This window comes from Chrysemys picta, chromosome 7 (genome assembly GCF_011386835.1).
Source record: "Chrysemys picta bellii isolate R12L10 chromosome 7, ASM1138683v2, whole genome shotgun sequence".
NCBI classification, from domain to species: domain Eukaryota; kingdom Metazoa; phylum Chordata; order Testudines; family Emydidae; genus Chrysemys; species Chrysemys picta.
In genome coordinates this window covers 67,531,932-67,544,620 of record NC_088797.1, presented here as the reverse complement: position 1 = coordinate 67,544,620, position 12,689 = coordinate 67,531,932, and the positions used below count along the sequence as shown (strand labels likewise).

Here is a 12,689-nt window from a genome sequence, read left to right as displayed (position 1 = left end):
AGGCTGGTGGAATAGGCAGGATCAGTGGAACCCCAGTGCATCACATGGCACCCCAGAAGGGGGGTCCAATCCATCACAGTATTCTGTTGATTTTTTAAGAGGGTTGGCTTAGCTTGTGTCTCATCCCTGAGTCTGGCCCCACTGATGTTTCCTGCAACAGTTCTTGTGGTGCCGGGATCTTTTTTTTCTCCTGCTCTGATGGATCTATTCTAATTTATTTTAAATAGAGGTAATTTACCTTGTTAAAGGATATATTCAAAAGTGAAGGTGACCCAGTTCTGGCAAAGGAAAATCTGAAAGTACCTGCAGGCTTTTAGGAGGGGAAATCTCATCACTTTACTACAGTAATGGCAGATAGCTAAGTACCCAAGATAGACAGAAATTATTAATAGAATTTAACAGAGGTTTGAGAGGTGAATTGAAAGCAGGAATTTACGTTATGTTGGTTCCTTTTGTAAGCTGTGACTTGATAACAGTTCCTCCAGATACACTGACTTGCACACATTGCAGCTACAAGACTAGATGAACGGCATGTATAGGAAGGTGGGTTTTGTACTTGTGATGTAAATGAAAACCTGACCAAAGCCCCTTGCATACTGTATCACCAGACTTTCATCTGGAAATCTCTTTAGAGGAATGCTGGAGCATTTAAAGTAAGATGTTAGCCTCCCCATTGATATAGCTTTATCTCTCAGTGATTTTTTTCTTTTAATTTAAGCCACTGATAAGAATTATCTGGATTTCTACAAAGTGGCACTTTCCTGTCCCCCCTTCTTCTCTACCTGGCAGGCAGCTAAAGATAAGACTGGTGAGGAAGATCAAATTATAACTGAAGGTCAATCAGTATGATTGCTAGGACTGCCATAAACGAGATTTGAGAAAGGAGTGCCACGCTTTGCTGAGTTTGCGCTGTGTTTTCTGAAACTGGTCACAAGCTAAGCTTTTATCTTTAGAAAGCACTATGTTTCTAATGAAGCTGCCACCAATGGAAGCACTCTAAACAATGCATTTATTTGACTAACTTAACCTCTCTGCAAATTTGAATTTATATGTTTTAAACAAGAGCCAGAATGGTGTGTATTGGTGAAACTTCCAAGGCCAGCAGGTGACAAACACTGATCCATCAGTATATTTTGTCATATTATAACTTACTCTAGAGTATTTTAGGTTAATATTCAAGAACAAGAAAAAAGGTCCTATATCAAAATGTAATGTGGGTAAATTGCTTTCTTACTTGTACTGGCAGCTGCGTCTATATGCTTGCTATGTAAGCAAAGCTATGTATTTTAATATGAGCTTTAAAAGAATTCTGCCGTTCTTCATTCAAGGTATGTTTGAGATAACTGATGAGTTTGAGTAGAGATATTTTTTATTACTATTAATACACCGTTTTAACAAAACACTTGAGGTCCTAGCAAATCTGGTACTGAGGTGACTCAGTGTCATAACTATAAAGGGAAGGGTAACAGCTGTCCTGTGTACAGTACTATAAAATCCCTCCTGGCCAGAGACTCCAAAATCCTTTTCCCTGTAAAGGGTTAAGAAGCTCAGGTAACCTGGCTGGCATCTGACCTAAAGGACCAATAAGGGGACAAGATACTTTCAAATCTTGGGGGGGGGGGAAGGCTGTTGTTTGTGTTCTTTGTTTGGGAGTGTGTTCGTTCTCGGGACTGAGAGGGACCAGACATCAATCCAGGTTCTCCACATCTTTCTAAACAAGTCTCTCCTATTTCAAACTTGTAAGTAAATAGCCAGGCAAGGCGTGTTAGTTTTCCTTTGTTTTCTCAACTTGTAAATGTACCTTTTACTAGAGTATTTATCTTTGTTTGCTGTACTTTGAACCTAAGACTAGAGGGGAGTCCTCTGAGCTCTTTAAGTTTGATTACCCTGTAAGGTTAATTTCCATACTGATTTTACAGAGATGATTTTTACCTTTTTCTTTAATTAAAAACCTTCTTTTTAAGAACCTGATTGATTTTTCCTTGTTTAAGATCCAAGGGGTTTGGATCTTGAGTCACCAGGAGTTGGTGGGAGGAAGGAGGGGAATGGTTAATTTCTCCTTGTTTTAGATCCAAGGGGGTTGGATCTGTATTCACCAGGAGTTGGTGGGAGGAAGGAGGGGAATGGTTAATTTCTCCTTATTTTAAGATCCAAGGGGTTTGGATCTGTATTCACCAGGGAATTGGTGAAGGTTTTTCAAGGCTTCCCAGGGAGGGAAAATTGATGGTGGCAGCGGAACCAGAGCTAAGCTGGTAGTTAAGCTTAGAAGTTTTCATGCAGGCCCCTACATTTGTACCCTAAAGTTCAAAGTGGGGATCCAGCCTTGACATGGTGGTAGAGCGGTGGGATCATTTTAAACCCAAAAGCCAGTGAGATTTTTTTTTCCTTCTAGCTGCTTGGAAAGCCGAGCTGGAGGTAGATAGATGCATATCTTATCTCTCCTTGCCTGAAGGCAGAGGTGTTAAGTTTTTTTTAACAGGTCCTTTGTTAAGAGAAGTGTTCAAATGAGCAAACTTGACTGGTAAAAGGAATTTTCAAGCTGAATTGTTTATTTTCTTTTTACATCCTCGGGAGTAGCTAGTTAGAAAGTCTCTGTTAACTCAGCAGCAGCCAGAGCTGAGAGCTTCCCAGTTTCAGTCAACTGCAGAGGGGGTGACCCAGCACAAGAAAACAGGAAAATGACTACAAAAGAAGAAAAAGCCAAAGAGGAGGCCCACAAGAGAGCTATGGAGCTGAAAGAAAAAGAGATAGAGCTGAGAGACAGAGAAGAGAAAGCCAAAGAGGGGGCCCACAAGAGAGAGATGGAGATAAAAGAAAGAGAAGCAAAAGCCAAAGAGGAGGCCCACAAGAGAGAGATGGAACTGAAAGAAAAAGAGATGGAGATGAAAGAAAAAGAGATGGAGGAGAGAGAAAAAGAAAGGAAGCATGAACTGGAAGTAGCAAAGTCTAAGCAGGATGCACCAGGCAATCCTAACAACCCCCCTCCAGGTACCACTTCCCATCCCAGAAAATTCCCCACCTACAAGGCAGGCGATGATACTGAGGCCTTCTTAGAAAATTTTGAAAGGGCCTGCCTTGGATACAGCATTGCTGCAGACCAGTACATGGTAGAGCTGAGGCCGCAGCTCAGTGGACCCTTAGCAGAGGTGGCGGCTGAAATGCCTAAGGAACACATGAACAGTTATGAACTTTTTAAAAACAAGGCCAGACTCAGAATGGGGCTAACACCCGAGCATGCCCGTCGGCCGTTCAGAGCCCTAAAGTGGAAACCCGATGTGTCATTTACCCGTCATGCCTACCACATTGACAAAAATTGTGATGCCTGGGTATCAGGAGCAAATGTTAAATCTCTGGAAGATCTGCTTTCCCTAGTAAAAATGGAGCAGTTTTTAGAGGGTGTTCCTGAGGAAATAGAAAGGTACATCCTAGATAGGAAGCCCAAAACTGTAACTGAGGCGGGGGAGATTGGAGCCAAATGGGTGGAGGTGGCAGAAAAGAAAAAAACTAGTAGCAGTTGGAGCGAATATCAGAAGGGGCAAGCTGAAACAAAACCTTACCACCGGGGACAACCCAAGGCCCCACCCACATCCCAAGGGAAACCCCAGACGCCTTCTCACCCCACCACACCAGTCTCCACCAACCAACATCGTCCCGGTGATACCTTAGCAGGACGATGTTTTAAATGTAATGAACTGGGACATATAAAGGCTCACTGCCCCAAGAACCCCAACCGATTACAGTTCATTACACCCCAATCACACCAAAGATCCCCAAACCCAGATGCCTCTCTCATACCCTCGGAGCGAAGGGAAACCTTGAGAGTGGGTGGAAAGAAGGTTACCACTTGGAGGGACACTGGGGCTCAAGTGTCAACTATCCACCAATCCCTAGTGGACCCCAAACTCATCAACCCGGAGGCTACAGTGACAATTCAACCCTTCATGTCACAGTCTGTAACCTTGCCTACCGCCACGTTGCATGTCCAGTACAAGGGCTGGTCAGGAATGTGGACTTTTGCAGTCTATGACAATTATCCCATTCCTATGCTGCTGGGGGAAGATTTGGCCAACCATGTGAAGCTAGCCAAGAGGGTGGGAATAGTCACCCGCAGCCAGGCTAAGCAAGCTTTCACCCCCATCCCTGTTCCTGAGCCGTCCACCAGGGCCCCGTCTGTGTTCCCAGAGACCCAGCCAAAGCCAGTCCCAGAACCGGAACTGGCAACGCAACCAGCACCAGAACCATTGCCAGCACTGAGTCCAGCGCTTGCAAACCCGTCTACAACTCCAATGCCAGAGGGCACCAGCAAGCCTGACCTGGCGGAAGCAGCAGAAAACCCTACCCAAGAGGCTCAGCCAGAGCCTGAGATACCACATAGTGCACCAGCGGACAGCGGTTCACGGTCAATGGAAACAGCCCCAGCACCTGCATCGCTTCCAGAGGGACCAAGCCCCAGTCCACAGTCCAAGGAGGAACTGATGTCTCCAGCATCAAGGGAACAGTTCCAGGCCGAGCAGGAAGCAGATGACAGCCTTCAGAAAGCTTGGGTGGCGGCGCGGAGCACCCCACCACCTCTCAGCTCTTCGAACCGATCCCGGTTTGTTGTAGAACAAGGACTTTTATACAAGGAGACTCTTTCTGGTGGGCACCAGGAAGATTGGCATCCTCAAAGACAGTTGGTAGTTCCCACTAAGTATCGGGTAAAGCTCTTGAGCTTAGCCCATGATCATCCCAGTTGCCATTCTGGGGTGAACAAAACCAAAGACCGGTTGGGGAAGTCCTTCCACTGGGAGGGAATGGGCAAGGACGTTGCTAAATATGTCCGGTCTTGTGAGGTGTGCCAATGAGTGGGAAGGCCCCAAGACCAGGTAAAAGCCCCTCTCCAGCCACTACCCATAATTGAGGTCCCATTTCAGCGAGTAGCTGTGGATATTCTGGGTCCTTTCCCAAAGAAGACACCCAGAGGAAAGCAGTACGTACTGACTTTCATGGATTTTGCTACCCGATGGCCGGAAGCAGTACCCTTAAGCAACACCAGGGCTAAAAGTGTGTGCCAGGCATTAACAGACATTTTTGCCAGGGTAGGTTGGCCCTCCGACATTCTTACATATTCGGGAACTAATTTCCTGGCAGGGACCATGGAAAACCTGTGGGAAGCTCATGGGGTGAATCACTTGGTTGCCACCCCTTACCACCATGAAAACAATGGCCTGGTGGAGAGGTTTAATGGAACTTTGAGGGCCATGATACGTAAATTTGTAAATGAACACTCCAATGATTGGGACCTAGTGTTGCAGCAGTTGCTTTTCGCCTACAGGGCTGTACCACATCCCAGTTTAGGGTTTTCACCATTTGAACTTGTGTATGGCCGCGAGGTTAAGGGGCCATTACAGTTGGTGAAGCAGCAATGGGAGGGGTTTACGCCTTCTCCAGGAACTAACATTCTAGACTTTGTAAGTAACCTACAAAGCACCCTCCGACACTCTTTAGCCCTTGCTAAAGAAAACCTAAAGAATGCTCAGGAAGAGCAAAAGGCCTGGTATGATAAACGTTCCAGAGAACGGTCCTTCAAAGTAGGAGACCAAGTCATGGTCTTAAAGGCGCTCCAGGCCCATAAAATGGAAGCGTCGTGGGAAGGACCATTCACGGTCCAGGAGCGCCTAGGAGCTGTTAACTATCTCATAGCCTCCCCCACCTCCAACATAAAACCTAAGGTATACCATGTTAATTCTCTTAAGCCCTTTTATTCCAGAGAATTAAACGTTTGCCAGTTTACAGCCCAGGAAACAGATGACGCGGAGTGGCCTGAAGGTGTCTACTACGAAGGAAAAAAGGATGGTGGCGTGGAAGAGGTGAACCTCTCCACGACCCTTGGACGTCTGCAGCGACAGCAGATCAAGGAGCTGTGCACAAGCTTTGCACCAATTTTCTCAGCCACTCCAGGATGGACCGAACGGGCATACCACTCCATTGACACAGAACTCCAGGAAGAAATCACAGCCAGTGTGGAACCGAATGTCCAACACTATCTGTGATTTGGGGGGCGTGTCATAACTATAAAGGGAAGGGTAACAGCTGTCCTGTGTACAGTACTATAAAATCCCTCCTGGCCAGAGACTCCCAAATCCTTTTCCCTGTAAAGGGTTAAGAAGCTCAGGTAACCTGGCTGGCATCTGACCTAAAGGACCAATAAGGGGACAAGATACTTTCAAATCTTGGGGGGGGGGGGGGCGGGGAAGGCTGTTGTTTGTGTTCTTTGTTTGGGAGTGTGTTCGTTCTCGGGACTGAGAGGGACCAGACATCAATCCAGGTTCTCCACATCTTTCTAAACAAGTCTTTCCTATTTCAAACTTGTAAGTAAATAGCCAGGCAAGGCGTGTTCGTTTTCCTTTGTTTTCTCAACTTGTAAATGTACCTTTTACTAGAGTATTTATCTTTGTTTGCTGTACTTTGAACCTAAGACTAGAGGGGAGTCCTCTGAGCTCTTTAAGTTTGATTACCCTGTAAGGTTAATTTCCATACTGATTTTACAGAGATGATTTTTACCTTTTTCTTTAATTAAAAACCTTCTTTTTAAGAACCTGATTGATTTTTCCTTGTTTAAGATCCAAGGGGTTTGGATCTGTATTCACCAGGAGTTGGTGGGAGGAAGGAGGGGAATGGTTAATTTCTCCTTGTTTTAAGATCCAAGGGGTTTGGATCTGTATTCACCAGGGAATTGGTGAAGGTTTTTCAAGGCTTCCCAGGGAGGGAAAATTGATGGTGGCAGCGGAACCAGAGCTAAGCTGGTAGTTAAGCTTAAAAGTTTTCATGCAAGCCCCTACATTTGTACCCTAAAGTTCAAAGTGGGGATCCAGCCTTGACACTCAGTAACTGGATAATTTCTTGAAGTCCCTTTAAAGCAAACTGTGGCCCTGCAAATCCAGTGCATTATTCCAGAAACAATGACCAGTTGTATGGTATGTGATCATAGGCAGGAACTGTAATTTAGACAGCAGTCGTGTACATTGTCAATAATTGGGGACCCTGCCAAAAAAAGTGCAGGGATTTCCAGTTGTTGTCAAAATATAACCACTGTCTGTAGACTATTCTGGTAGGCATCTCCAATTTTCTTGATTTTTCTCCCCTCCCCCAGTGCCTCTTCTCTTTCTATACCATCACCAACAGTGATCTCATAAGACATGTGAGTGGCAACTTTAGGAAAGTTACTGTACGAGCAATAGTTCTTCCAGCAGCCAGACCCTTTCAGACTATGATCTTGTCAGATCTCCTAAATTAAACAAGGTCCAGGAGACCTCCAAAGAGTATTGATAATTCAACAAGTGGTTCTGTTCCCCTTGAATCAGTATTAAAGCAACTGGTTGTTTTTTTGATAGTGCTAAAGTGGATGAAGGGAATAAAGCAGATGTTATATATTTGCATTTTAGTAAAGCATTTGATACCCTGTCTCAATCTTACTTAAAAAAAAAAAAGATTTCAAATTGGCTTGGACAGGCACACTGTGATGTGGAATGAAAACTGGCTGAAAGTCCCTCATAAAAGGTACTTTCTATGCTTAAGGAACATTCCTACTGTTAACATCAATTCAGCTCCCCAGACATTAGCAACATTTGGAATGTAGAAAGCCTACTAAAATCTCGGTTTTAAGAATGGTGGGCCAGATTTACAAAGGTATTTAGCAAGAGTACTTGTGGCACCTTAGAGACTAACAAATTTATTAGAGCATAAGCTTTCGTGGACTACAGCCCACTTCTTCGGATGCATAACAAATAATGCTCTAATAAATTCGTTAGTCTCTAAGGTGCCACAAGTACTCCTGTTCTTTTTGCGGATACAGACTAACACGGCTGCTACTCTGAAAGGTATTTAGGTGTCACAAAATGCAGATAGGCACCTAGAGGAATTTACAAAAGCACTAAGCAGCTTGGGCTTGACGATCCCAGCCTAGAAGCATAGGCAGAAAATGACAATATTAAAGGTAATATTTTTGAAAAAAAATATGTAAGTCAGGCATTCAGTGGGAGGGAGAAACCTGGACAGCTCTAATCTTGAATTGCACCTTCCAGAGCCAGGGGGAGATAGTAGACAGCAAATCAGATGAGAATTGGCTATATCTTATGGCAGGAAAAAAGACCAATATAACTTTGGCCTGCATATGTAGAGGGATTGCATGGTGGAGCAGGGGAATACATAGCTGCTTTCTGTGGGGTGGCAAATAGGTGTCACTTAGCAGAAACAGATGAACAAATTGGAGGAAATTCAATGAAATGCAATAAAAATGCTCACAGGCCTCCAGAAAGGAAGGAGAAGAGGTAAATGTTAGAGTTGAATGAAATTTGGAATTTCCATCTCGCAGAGGGCGATGAACACCTCCCAAGGTAAATGATGGAAGCCCTGTTGCTTGGGTAGTTTAAAACTAGTCTGGACAAAATGATAGAAAATGTGCAGTTGGGAACAATCTTAATTTGGCAGGGAGATGGACTGAAGAACTAGCTAGAATAAGTGTATTATTCTAAGCTCTGACTTCTAGGATTTCATGATAGGTGCTCATTGCTAGTGCTGCGAGGGGCAAGTGCTGTTGGAGGTACAGTCTTTAGGGTGCAGTGTAAAATGGAGGGGTATTAAACAGAGCTTTGTAAAACACACTAGTGGGTTATGTGGCTTTTGTGAATGGTGAATTTTGTTTGTGGGGATTGTTAACACCTGACCCAGTACCACACTGTATGAACACGAGTGTGTTGTGAGTGGGCCCAGTTGCTGGGTCTCACATACTTCCAGCCAGTTGGGTCTGGGCAGAGTCCAGTCACTGTTTCTAGTTCTGGGACTATAAATAGGGCTCTACCAAATTCACAGGCATGAAAAATGCATCACAGACCATGAAATCTGGTCTTCCGCCACCATGAAATCTGGTCTTTTGTGTGCTTTTACCCTATACTATACAGATTTCACAGAGAGACCAGCATTTCTCAAATTGGGGGTCCTGAGCCAAAAAGGAGTTGCAGGGGGGTCATAAGGTTATTTTAAGGAGGTTGTGGTATTGCCCCCCTTACTTTTAGCTGGGTGACTGGAGAGCAGAGGCTGCTGGCCAAGTGCCCAGCTCTGAAGGCAGTACCACACAGCAGCAGTGCAGAAATAAGGGTGGCAAGGCCATACCATGCCACTTTTAATTTTGCACTTCTGCCTTCAGAGCTCGGTGGCAGGAGAGTGGCGGACGCTGACTGAGGGCCCAGCTCTGCAGCCAGCAATGCAGAAGTAAGGGTGGCAATACCATGCCATGCCATCCTTACTTTTGTGGTGCTGCTTGCAGCGGCTCTTCAGCTGCCCAGCTCTGAAGGTAGTGCCACTGCCCGCAGCAGCACAGAAGTAAGAGTAGAGTACTGCAACCCCCCCCACAATAACCTTGTGGATCCCCCTCCACCACTCCTTTTTGGGTCAAGACCCCTACAATTATAATACCATGAAATTTCAGATTTAAATAGCTGAAATCATGAAATATATTATTTTTAAAATGCTATGACCGTAAAATTGACCAAAATGGACCGTGAATTTGGTAAGACCCTAACTATAAGGTACCCTCCCAGGCTCAGACCTCTTGTCTGTGCCCTTACTTGGGATGTAGGACTCAGCAGTCCATCTGTCCTAGGCTCTGAAACCAGTGTTTCAGACCTCCTGAGCCTCCCCCCTCACTTACACTTACACCCTGTGGAATCTCTGGGCATCTACTTCAACCCCTTCAGGGACAACAGTAGGAGATTAGGGAACACAGGCTTAGTAAAGCAATTTCTTAACCAAAGACACTTTACTCTTGAAAGTATTCAAGAGTTAATAGATTTTTTTAAAACAACAAAAGCCCTGGCACATACTGTCCCCTTGTCTGTTCTCACCCTTTCTGTGAGTCCTAGGTATGTCAGTGTTCCAGATTGGGCAGAGTCCATCTTGCTTTCTCCCTTTCCTGCACATCCTCCTTATGTGTGCTGATAGTCAGCACCCTGTGTGGAGGAGCACCCTACTCTTAAATAGAGTCTCTGTGTCTTTAAGATGTGCTCAATTGGAAAACTTTAATCCTCTTCCCTGGTTATGCCACTTTGGGCCTCTGTGTAGAAAGTCATTGCTCAATGGAGGTGGCTCAATGGCTTCTCCATGGTAGTCGATCAATGAGATGTCAATGTCTTTCCTGGACAGGGCCACTTTCTGTGATGCAATTTGATAGACTTGCTTTGGGCACTCTGAGATATGTGTTCAACGCACAAAACAAAATGGAGTCCATAACTTGATATAAGCATATCCTACTCTGTCTCAGGTATCACAGCCCTTATACATCATTCAGGGTTTTTTTGTTATTGTTTTTTTTTTTAGACTTATGTTCATACCGGTTTAAATTCAAAGGCAAACTTCATGGACTAGTTGAATTTCACATTGGTTTTGGTTTCTTAAAGTGATTGCAGAGTTCTAGTGTAGTGCAATTGCCACATAACATTTTTGGGATTTATTTTCTGCCAGCCAAAAATTCCTCCTGGAGCTTTATTTGGAGAATTTACTCATCACTACTTCTCCTAAAATAATGTTGGGTGACAATAGTGGTGTTGGCTGCTCCATTGCACCCTAAAGGTGGCTATATTTCAATGGTGGGTAAGGATCCCTACATATACATTGATAAAGGAATTTGAAATCCTTTAGGAAGAAAAGTGTTCTAAAAACATCAGATATAAGGCTATACAACTCTTCAGATCCTGTGGGAGAGGTGCCATAAAATTAATAATTATATTTAATAGAGCGACGGTTATGCAGCAATATACAGTCACTCCTCACTTAATGTTGTAGTTATGTTCCTGAAAAATGCAACTTTAAGCGAAACGATGTTAAGCGAATCCAATTTCCCCGTAAGAATTAATGTAAATGCGTGGGTTAGGTTCCAGGGATTTTTTTTCACCAGACAAAAGACTATATATATATATATATATATATATATACACACACACACACACACACACACACACAAAGTATAAGAGTGTAAGTTTTAAACAAACAATTTAATACTGGTACACTGTGATGATGATTGTGAAGCTTGGTTGAGGTGGAAGAGTTAGAGGGTGGGATATTTCCCTTACTGCTAAATGATGAACTAATAATTGGCTGAGCCCTCAAGGTTAAATCTCTCACTCTGCAAGGCAGCAAGAATGGAGGGAGATATGCGCATTTCCCTTAAGTACACTGCCTTGTTAATTAGATCAGCTTGCTGAGACCACAGCTGCTGCAAGCTCCCTCCGTCCTGAGCCCTGCTCTATGGAAGATGGCGTAAGCGGGTTGCAGGAGCAGGGGGGAGGGGGACACCCTGACATTAGCCCCCCTCTTCCTTCCTCCCCACCCCCCGGCACAGCAAGCAGGAGTCTCGGGGAGCAGCTCCAAGGCAGAGGGCAGAAGCAGCACATGGCAGTGAGGGGAGAGACACCGCTGAGCTGCAGGCAGCTGCTGCACAGGAAACTTAGGGGAGCAGGGAGTTGATAGGGGGCTACCGGTCCACCCTGGTTCCAAGCCCCCACCAGCTAGCTCTTCCTGCAAGCAGTAGACAAAGCAGGTGGCTGCCAAACGACATTAGAAGGGAGCGTTACACAACTTTAAACGAGCATGTTCCCTAATTGATCGGCAACGTAACAAGGAAACGTTAACCAGGATGACTTTAAGTGAGGAGTTTCTATATTCGATAGTTACCAGTGCTCGCTTACTGCATAGTTATATCAAATGCTATGCCATTCACAGAGGCTAATCCCCTACTTTAGTTATTATGTATTTTCCTGCTGGCTTATAATTCTGTGTTACTTTTTTTTCACCCTTCTATAGTCTCTACTCGTGTATACCACCTTTGTGTTCATTGCCATGAAAGGTGATTTTCCAAATCAATCTATAATTTTTTATATAACTAAGCAAGTAACTGACATATATTATTCTAACTCTGACACAAAGTGAAACATGAAAACCTGCTGATAAACTTACAATTCCACTGAGATGTTGATACCTGCACCTCTTGTAATAATAAAACATCCCTACTGTTTAGCTCATTTTTAGTGCATATGCAATCAATTACTTAAGATCAGCTCCTTTTGGGTTTTACTGTAATGAGCTGTTTTTTTGAGGCAAATGCTACTTCTCAGCAAAAAAACAAAACCAACCCCCCCCAACCAAACAATAACAGCAACAACAAAAAAACCCTGAAAAAACTATTATTTTTTATTATTCTTGTATTATTATTCTAACGATTATTATTCTATTATTATTATTATTATTATTTTATTATACACTATTATTTTAACATAAAAAAACCCTGCAGTTCTTAGTTGCTAGTCCTAGTTTGACAGAACTGACTTATGTGTGGGTTGCTGTCTTCTCCAGTAGAGAGTAAAACAAAAAATGAAAGGAAGGCAATTAGTGTGATTCCACGCTCTTAGATCATGGTAGGCATGTTTTTAAAGGTGAATTTAGGAAGGTGCCTGAAGAACATAGTCAGAAACTTTAACAGAACAGATGTACAGAGTACAACTCAGGCAGATGTAGTGCAAGCTGTCCAGCACTGATCTAGCTGTGAACCATCACTGAACTGGAGGAACAACCTCTCTGTGCTACAGGGGCATTCTCTGTGCCAGTTCAATTGTCTGCCTCTCTGCTGAGACTACAATGAGAGTTCCAATTTGTGCTGA

At 43.9% G+C, this 12,689-nt stretch overlaps 2 protein-coding genes across 36 annotated transcripts in view; both read left to right on the top strand.

The window, feature by feature from the left end:
- KCNMA1 (potassium calcium-activated channel subfamily M alpha 1) overlaps positions 1-12,689 on the top strand; it is an 873,581-nt gene that overhangs the window by 136,115 nt on the left and 724,777 nt on the right. The gene's annotated exons all lie outside the window — the stretch shown is intronic.
- Positions 2,892-5,886, top strand: LOC135972713 (nascent polypeptide-associated complex subunit alpha, muscle-specific form-like). Its single transcript, XM_065551736.1, has 2 exons — positions 2,892-5,078; positions 5,752-5,886. The coding sequence occupies exon 1, from the start codon at positions 2,898-2,900 to the stop codon at positions 4,842-4,844; it is 1,947 nt and encodes a 648-aa protein (XP_065407808.1). The 5' UTR covers positions 2,892-2,897; the 3' UTR covers positions 4,845-5,078; positions 5,752-5,886.